This window comes from Paramormyrops kingsleyae, chromosome 4 (assembly GCF_048594095.1).
Source record: "Paramormyrops kingsleyae isolate MSU_618 chromosome 4, PKINGS_0.4, whole genome shotgun sequence".
Lineage (NCBI taxonomy): Eukaryota > Metazoa > Chordata > Actinopteri > Osteoglossiformes > Mormyridae > Paramormyrops > Paramormyrops kingsleyae.
The window spans coordinates 9,472,824-9,482,404 of NC_132800.1; the positions used below are offsets into that span (position 1 = coordinate 9,472,824).

Here is a 9,581-nt window from a genome sequence, read left to right on the forward strand (position 1 = left end):
TCAACTTGGCCATATTGGAAATGGTGAGATGGATAATTAAAGGGAAACCTGCACAATTTCGTAATAACAGTGAGCCATCAAACAAAGGCAGGGTCTTCTTACACACAGTGGGGCACTAATTTGAAACTGATATATTCTGATGCCTAGAAGAGCAGAGGGCAACAGTAATACTTGCCGAACAGGGGTGGGGGGGTGGGGGTTTCTGACAGTGAAACTTGACCTTCCCCATGTTGTCGTTTTGTCTTTGGTTTGGCCACATGAGAAACATTGACATTTTCATCTCACTGCCATGGTAAAATAAAACTATGAGTCTTGTGGGCAAACCGTCAGAATTGTCATCTGTGGTGTTCAATGTGTGCTGATTGTCTGCAGGAAGTATGTGAGTACTTAGTAACTGGTATATAAGCCAAAACAACTCCAAACACAGGTATTTAATTTAAGTTTAAACTTAGTTATTTAGATTAAATTAGTTTTTTTGTATATATACTAAACATGCAAACTTGAATTTACTCACATGTTGAATTGTATAATTTATTGCATTGAAAATAACAATGTTTCATAGGGTGAAAGGAGATTTACATGGATGCCGTAGAAATGCTGGGTAAATAAAACACAGTCTAAGAAATAGGTTCTGCCAGTGACTGTATAGACTGTGAGTTGCTAAGTCACCATTTACATGATGTCCCTGCAGGTGGTGACAGTGTGAGGACGTTCGGGTATTTAACTGTGCAGAGTGAAGAATCTCTCACCATCCCATGTTTCTATGATCAGAAGTATAAAGACCATGTGAAATACTGGTGTAGAGGGAAATTATGGTCCTCCTGTACAATCATGGCACGCACAGACTCACCACAGAGCTCCAGTAAAGTGTCAATCACTGATAGTCCCGCCAAGCTAGTTTTCAATGTGACCATGAGGAACTTGGAGACAAGTGACACTGGTATCTACTGGTGTGCTGTAGAGATTGGTGGAATTGGTGAGATGGATGACTTCCAGTCTCTCTTGATAGAGGTTAAAGGTAAGATGCAATGACTTTCACAAATTTTAATCCCAGTGAAGTATTTGCATACTGATTTCATACAATGCCCATATACTGATTTTTGATTAAAATAAATGAACAGTACCTGATTTTTTTTCCTGTTCACACAGCTGCTCGGAGTGTGAGGACTGTGAGCTGGGTATCTGCAGAGAGAGGAGGATCTGTCACCATCCCATGTTACTATGATCAGAAGCATAAACACCATGTGAAGTACTGGTGTAGAGGGCGTGATTGGAATTCCTGCTCCACATTGGCACGTTCTGACTCCAATCAGCCAGCAGGGAAAACGTCAATCACCAATGACCCCGCCCACCTGGTCTTTAATGTGACCATGAGGAACCTGCAGGAAACGGACTCTGACACTTACTGGTGTGCTGTGGAGATTCACGGGGCAGCAGATGATGGTGTCTATCTACAGCTGATGGTGATGGAAGGTGAATTATACGTCTATATGTCTAAATATTCTGTATACTCCCTTTGGCCGAGGATAAAAAATGACCTACCTTTGCCACATTCCTATGATACAGCCTCTTGACTGAATTTTAATGATTACACCAGTTTTACATGAAGAAGCAACCTGCTACACATGAATAAATGTTTATAGCTACTCTTGTAGGTCTTTATCACAAACTGTGATGCCATCCTGCCCTGATCACCTTAGAATTATGAGCACTATTCAAGCTTATTCTTAGATAAAAATGTCTCTGTCTTAGCTTGATGGTCTTCAGGGAGTTTTTCCTCATCTGAAGCTGACTCGTCATGATCCGGGTTATACTCCTGCCCTTCATCTTCTTCAGAGATCCCGTCCTCCTCTATTTGATTGTGCTCTTGTTCCGCCGGTACATCCTATGAAGTCAACAGATCAAGGACCCGTTAGACAGTGTACCATGCAATTATGGGTTCATCAGCGTTCATAAAAGGTCCTGGCGCCTTCCAGCACCTTTTATAGGAATATGACCCCCTCTCCCACCCCATTACCCATTCTATTTGAGAAAGCAATACTTTCCCATGAGAAATATGCTTTTTTGATGCATTGTGTGATATAGTATCTGGGACTTTCTAAGAAGTTTGGTCAGGTGTGAAGTTGGGGGACAGGCAATACTGTAAATTTATGGGAAAGTTTTTCTTTTCTTCGGAACATGCACATCTATCTATCTATCTATCTGTCTATCTATCTATCTATCTATCTATCTATCTATCAATCATGCTCTCTAACTGAAGAAATATCAAGATACTATTGAATCAGGTCATTTATTATGGTGGTGTAATGGTTGGCACTGTTGTCTCACGCTGCTGGGACTGGGGTTGGTGTCTCCGCCATGGTCCTATGTGTGTGGAGTTTGTTTGGTCTTCCTGTGTCATTCTGGGCTTCCCTGCTGGTGCGTTGGTTTCCCCCCGGTCCAAAAACATACCAAATTGTGAGTGTGCCCTGTGATGGGTTGGTGCCCTGTGATGGGTTGGTGCCCCATCCTGGGTTGGTGCCCCATCCTGGGTTGGTGCCCCATCCTGGGTTGGTGCCCCATCTTGGGTTGTCCCCTGCCTTGTGCCCATAGGCTCCAGACCCCCCATGACCTTGAATAGGAGAAGCAGTTACAGAGGATGGATGGATGTTTATTATATTTTTACAGTTGTTGTAAATAATCTCTTAGTGGCTTAATTTGTCTATAAATTATTTTCTGTGTCAGAAATTATCCAAAGTTGATCTTTGTACCCTGATTGTCTACAGCTTTCATTATAATATTCATAAAAGCAAATTTTGTCATTTGGTCATTTTAGGAATTCATCAATTTGCATGCACAAAGAAAATGATTTTCCCCACTGTTAAACTCAGAAATGGCCCAATGTGTCATTTTTGACCTGAAAGACATGGAGGTTAAGCAGACTGAAATGTATTATTATTATTATTATTATTGTTATTGTTGTTGTTGTTAATATTTTTACTACTACTACTACTACTTTACATGCAATGGACAGAGTGACTGTGATACAGTTTTGATTACAAGGTGAATAGTCAGTAATGAAATCTTTAAGCTCCATATGGCCTATATTTTTAGTATTTTTTAGCTGGTTGTATATTCATCTTTATTAAACATCTCTTTTACAAAATTGTGTAACTATGATTTAAGTTATTTAAAATGCTTTTACTGCTATCTTTACCTGGTCTTCCACAGCAACAGCAGTTTCACCCAAACAGGGAGAGCTGACTACAGCTTTACAGCAGACAGAAAGTTTTACTTCATCTACACAGCAGAGAGACGGTTTCACTTCAGCAACAAAACACCCAACAGGATGGGCTGTGACCACATGTCCCTCTGGTGCCTTGACTTCCACCACCAATAAGAATCTGACCAGCACACAGTCACAGAGGTAAATTGCCAAACCAATTTATTTATCTGGAAACTTCTTTAAAAAGTGTACATTAAATATTGAAACCAGGATAAGTAAAAACCTGTCATGGATCCTGCATGAAACCCCTGCATGTCTTAAACCTTCACTTTCCTTCTCTTGTTCTTCTCCAGTCAGATGATCCTTCTGTTGACACTGGTGCTCCTTTTCCTCATAGTCACTGTTATGATCATCTGGATTCTGCGAAGAACAACCAGTGAGAAAAAAACACAAATAAACATTTACCCGAATTTGAACCACATTATTTGATTATTGATGTTATTTTCTTTTTAATTCATAATTTCATTAATCAGATAGTAATTCTAGTTCTCAAAGCTTGCATTGATCAACACAGATGTGAATGAAGCTCAGCTTTACCATCATGTCTCTGCAGAAACGCTGATCAGTAACACAAACAGACCCAGCCACCCTGTGAGTGTCCATTTCTGCATCTGCATCTGTGTTTGTTGCACATTACCAGTGTGACCCACATAATGCATGTCGCTTATACAGTACCAGCATATGTTGTGCTCTGATGCTTGTGGACCAGCATATCCTATTTTATCTCTCACATTAGTTTGAAAATATACACACTCTGTGGAGTCAGTTCTTAGAGAAAAGGCATAAAAAAGACAGAGCTGATGGATGTTTATGATGGATGAAATTTATTAGGAAAAGGCTAATGCAGATATATGGGGTTGTTTCATCTCCACAGACCACAGAGCCTGGAGATGAGCTGATCTACAGCAGCATGGTCTTTAAGAAACCATCAGCACAACCTGTGAGTTGAGTAAAATGTTTCCCTTTAGTTAAATGAAATGATTTCTGATTACCTCAGTTATGTAGGCAGGATAAATATTAACATGTGACACGTTCTGAAACCGTATTGTATGGGGAACGTTATATGATTACAGTATCCATTTACAGTGTGTGTCCTCTCTGTAATTATACAGTGTAACAGTAATGGTGCATGATTACAGTATCCATTTGCAGTGTGTCCAGTCTGTTCTTATCCAGTGTAACAGTAATGGTACATGATTATAGTATGCATTTACAGTATATATACTCTCTGTAATTATACAGTGTAACCGTAATGGTCAATGACTACAGTATCCATTTACAGTGTATGTACTCTCTGTAATTATACAGTGTAACCGTAATGGTACATGACTACAGTATCCATTTACAGTGTTTGTTCCCTCTCTAGCCCTCTGTAGACCCTGGGGATGAAGTGACATACAGCTCAATAATCTACAGGACAGACAGGGTAAGATTCCCCTGTATAACAGTAGCTAATATGAGACTGCATGCAGAAACCCAGACACAACCATTAGGATATAAATAAATAATTTACCAACTCTGTAACAAAGACAGATGGATTGCCTGTTACAGTAAATGGAGTTCATAAAGTCACCTGTAAAATCCCCTTTCATAGACCATGATGTCTCATCATAAGTGTGTTTTCTCCCCTCAGAATGCCCCCTGCCCCCCCCTCTGATGTGACCTACGCTGCTGTGGGGCCAAAGTAGAAAAGGATCTTTTAAAGTCCTTGGACTGCCTGCGATGCCCTCAGAACAGGGGAAATGTATCTGAAGGAGACGCCATTTGTAGATATTTGTGTTGGCCTGTTAAAGCCCATGCCCCCACCCCCCACCAAAAACAGAGTAAGGTAATTATTTAAATGAGTCATTTTGTTAGACCACTTCCTGTTTCTTTGTCTTGTTGAGTAAAATAACAATACAGAGGGAGACAGAGTTACATATTTGTGTTCTTGGTGACTATACAGCGTAAACTGTGGCCCAGCCTGGAAATGATGCCAATATAAACATCCTGCTGCTGGGCTTGGTGCTGAGTCTCATAGCCCTGAGGGTTCGAGTCACTGGACTTGTTATGGACTCTTGTACTGTTGCATTTCCCTCACTTTAATCTCTCTTCTCTGTCCTAAACCATGATTCTTGCCTTTGTCCTTTTGTTGCTGCTACTAATTAGCATTGTTGCAATGCTGAAATTATGACCTCGATACCAATACCACTTTAAATATCACGATACTGGTACTGCAATGATACCATTTAAGAAAAAAACAGTTAAGTATTGTTCATGATAAATTATACACTTATTTCACTGAATCATATCACTGAAATTAAAAACATGGTTTGAATCAGAAATTATTTTAATGATTAAAGAATATTAGGAATTATGCATAGAAACCACAAGATCATAATCACAAGACTGAAAAATGAATGGCTCATGAGCATAGCGGGATATGCTAATCCAGCCAGTGCTTCAATATAAAAAAAAACTTCCCGCACAGCTCATTGTGCTTGGTTATCAACCACTTAAACCACGGCGCTGTATAATAACTTGTAGATACCGATGTTAGGATACGTTAATATCATCAAACTATCTGTTTGCCATCTTGTGACCAAGCAGGATTTTGCACTATATGTACACACTTAGATTTGCTTTGGAATATTAAACCATTAGCAATGTCTGTAATAGTGTAATCAGTACCATTGTAATGGTTTATATGGTAACCCATAAAGAGGCAGCTCACCCCAAAAAACAATGCAATAAATGATGCAATTCAGCATGTGAGTAAATTCAAGTTTGCAGAAGAAAAACTAATCTAATCTAAATCACTAATTTCAAACCTAAAGTATTTAATACCTGAGTTTTTAGTTTTGTCATGTATATCAATTGCTGAGTATTCACATACTTCCTGTAGACAAACAGCCACAAGTGTCAAATCTGACGGTTTGCCCACAAGACCGGTAGTCTTATGTTGCCATGGCAACGAGATTAAAATCTCGTGGTTTGTCATGTGGCCAAACCAAACGAAGACGAGATGGGTGAACTCAAGCTTCACTGCCAGACCCCCCCACCCCTGGTTGGCAAGTTTTACCATTGTCACCCACTCCTCTGGGCATCAAAATATATCAGTTTCACATCAGTGTCCCGCTATATGTAAGGAGATGGCACAGTGTTATCATCAAATTGTGCTCTTTTTTTTATCTCCCATCTCACTGTGTTAAATGCAACCAGTTTGACATGTCAACGACATGGAATAATAAATGATGCCCAACATTAAGACCAAGTAATTAAATATAACATCCATATGTAGCTGGATGAGTATTTATGTTGCTGCCCCTTTAATTCGCCCAATAACAAAGTGATGTGAATGTGGGCTCTCTATATAGGTCAGTAGTGATGGGGGGAACCTGACGCTGAGAGCCTGGTCCACTTCCGGTTACCCAACTTCTCCTTTTTGTCATAGGTATGGGGTGGCTTGTTCACAGTCTGGTGCTGCTTTTTTTGTGCTTGACTCAGTGGTCACTTTTGACTTCTACCCGCGTCGTGTGGATCCCCTGTTTCATGGTCTGCGACTGGAACTGCAGGTGCAGGGTGGTGTCTGCAGGGGGCACCATAAATGTCACTGATTTAGCTGCTGCTGCTTGGCCTGCTCTGCTGCCACCCTGCTTGCTCTGCCACTGCTGCTCTGCCTTTTTGTCTTTTATGCTCTGCTTTTTATGCTCTGCCTTTTCTTGTTTGTTTTGTTGTTTATTTTTTTTTGCTAAGAGTTTAAGGAGGGCCGGGGTGTGTGCTGGTTCGCGAAAGCTGGTGGTGTCTCCTACAATTGTGTGCAGTCTGTGTGTTACAGCACAGGGTGGGTTTGTCTTGCCATGAGTGTGCGCCACATACTCTATGCAGTGTCTTTTACGGAGAATGTCAACCTGATATCCCAGTTGGTCCGCCTTTCAATGGTGTCAAATCAGACTCGCCACAACCTGAATGTTGAATTTATTTACCCTAATTTTAATGTGTTAACCTGCAGGATTAACACATTCACCTGTCCTATTCCAGAGCTCTTTGCCAAAAGCTATGGGTGCAAGGCAGGGAATAACCTAGGATAGGGTGCCAACCCATTGCAGGGGACACATGTCATTTACAGTCAATGTGATGTGAGACAATGTGAGACAATCCACCTCAGCATGTTTTTGGACTGTTGGGCGTAAACAAAAGAACCTGGAGGAAACCCCACAGGGAGAACATTCAAACTCCACACACATGGAACCAGAGCAGAGACTCAAACCCTGGTACCAGAGATGTAAAGCAGCATTTCTAACCAATGCGCCACTCCCAACATAAAACCTGTTAAAATATTTTATAGCAATGAATTGTTTTTCTAAGAAAATTTGCCATCAGTCTAAAAATATAAACTGCTATAGTTCAGTTTTATGATCCTTTCTAGTGAAATCATGAACATTCCGTAATGGTAAATAGTTCTGTTTTACCTGCAATGTAATGAAGAGGAGAGGAGCCATGACTGAGTCTGTCAGAGACCCCAGCCCTCTGCAGACTGGCTCTCTCTTCCTGATCCACTCTGATACCCCTGATATCTTTGTTCTCAGACAAAATAAGGTGCAACACATGCGCACAGTAACATGTAGCAAATGCACAGACACTGTGTTATTACACGTCTCTGTGGGGTCTATATGGTCTCTATGGAGGGCCACTGTGTACCTGACCAGAAAAAGGGGGAGGAAATGATGCTGACTGAGGTGTTTTGGTTATTGTCTGGTCCTCTGGATGCAGCATCTGTAGTTCATTGTGAGCTATGTGGTAAACCACACCCTGCGAGTGTGTCAGTGACACTGTGCCGCTCACAGAAAGCCCATGCAAACAGTGAAGCCGCGGTAGCTTGTCTGTGGGTGGAGCCACCAACCTCTCTTGTTGGTGGAGACTCAAGGCCCTGGAGTGAGAGCTGGAGAGCAAGGAAGCCCAGAGGGATGTGAGCTGAACCAGAGATTAAGGAGGAGAGGATGAATCCAGACTGGAAATGGAGAAAAGCGACAACTGACATCCACGGAGGAGGATTCAATGCAGCGGTGGAGGATTTAGAGGAGATACCACAGGGAGTCACCGGAGACTGAAAAGAGGACAAAATGAGAGGATTGCCAGTGTTGCGCGGGACACCAGTACTGAAAAGGTACCGTGGGACCACATTTTTGAAAGCTGTTCAGTATTACATTTCTTTAGTACCAGTGTTGTGGTTTAAGTGGTGATCCTAGTAACTAGTGGCATGTTCACGTGGCATGCGTTCACTTGTTTTTGCAGGAGATGGATGCAGATTCATCAAGTTTGGAGATACAAATAAGATAAATAAAAAATACTTGAATGGAGAAAAGGCCCCACATGTCTGTAAAATATGGCAAACATGCATACAGTTGTAAAGGTGATGTAGCAGCCTACAGTATGAATATAAAATTGAATATCTTATGAAAATAGATTGCGGTTTAAATATATATTTTAAGTAAACACAAGTATATGAATATTGTATTGTATAAGTATATTGATGAATCTACCATTACCACACATCTGCAAGGATAAATAAACAAATAAACCGGATTGTATGGGAAAAGTTATATGGTTACAGTATCCATTTACATTGTGTGTCCTCTTTGTTATTGTACAGTGTAACAGTAATGGTACATGACTGCAGAACCCAGTTACAGTGTGTGTCCTCTCTGTACTTGTGCAGTGTAACAGTAATGGTACATAATTACAGTTTCCATTTACAGTGTATGTCCTCTCTGTAATTATACAGTGTAACAGAAATTGCGCATGATTTCAGTATCAATTTACAGGGTGTGTCCTCCCTGGAATTATACTTAAATGGTTAAAGTGCTATACATTTGAATACAGTTACATCTTTAAGTTCGGTCATAATTTATAACGATAAGTAAAGTACAGCTGGAAAATACAGTTGGTATCAATCTAAAATGTTCAATTGGCACGTTGAAATGTTATTTGTAATGGACATTCTTCCCCCTTGTGTCCAATATTGGTGCTACAAAGAATGTCTCTAAGTTCTAGTCCCTTACACTGAATGGCCACTACAGTGTTACTTAAATAAACCTCAGTACAATAGCATTTAAAAGTATTTATTAACAGCCTAATTCTGGTTTAATGGTAGAATATGTACACAGTTAAGAACCCCATACATACTCAGACACAAATATACACAGAAGATGAGTCTCTGACTAGCTGTTAATCTTTTGGTTCCCAAATAATTAATAATGTGTCATAATTATTTTCCATGGTGTATATTATCTATCACCCTGTCACTTTTTCTTATTGCACCCAGGCATTCTTTAGA

The 9,581-nt window shown here is 40.4% G+C and overlaps 1 protein-coding gene across 1 annotated transcript; it reads left to right on the forward strand.

Annotated features, from left to right (window-relative positions):
• The first annotated feature begins 206 nt into the window (after positions 1 to 206).
• On the forward strand, positions 207 to 6,602 carry LOC140588703 (uncharacterized). Its single transcript, XM_072710579.1, has 8 exons — positions 207 to 1,018; positions 1,150 to 1,473; positions 3,211 to 3,406; positions 3,559 to 3,641; positions 3,819 to 3,856; positions 4,140 to 4,205; positions 4,632 to 4,691; positions 4,899 to 6,602. Exons 1-8 carry the CDS (start codon positions 832 to 834, stop codon positions 4,920 to 4,922), a joined length of 978 nt encoding a protein of 325 aa, XP_072566680.1. The 5' UTR covers positions 207 to 831; the 3' UTR covers positions 4,923 to 6,602.
• The last annotated feature ends 2,979 nt before the right edge of the window (positions 6,603 to 9,581 follow it).

What these genes read in the sequence shown, in the direction of transcription:
- LOC140588703 (XM_072710579.1), top strand. Translation starts at nt 832, where the DNA reads ATGGCACGCACAGACTCACCACAGAGCTCCAGTAAAGTGTCAATCACT. An exon ending in CAAACAGACCCAGCCACCCT is followed by an intron (nt 3,857 to 4,139) that starts GTGAGTGTCCAT and finishes TCATCTCCACAG; the next exon opens with ACCACAGAGCCTGGAGATGA. An exon ending in AGAAACCATCAGCACAACCT is followed by an intron (nt 4,206 to 4,631) that starts GTGAGTTGAGTA and finishes TTCCCTCTCTAG; the next exon opens with CCCTCTGTAGACCCTGGGGA.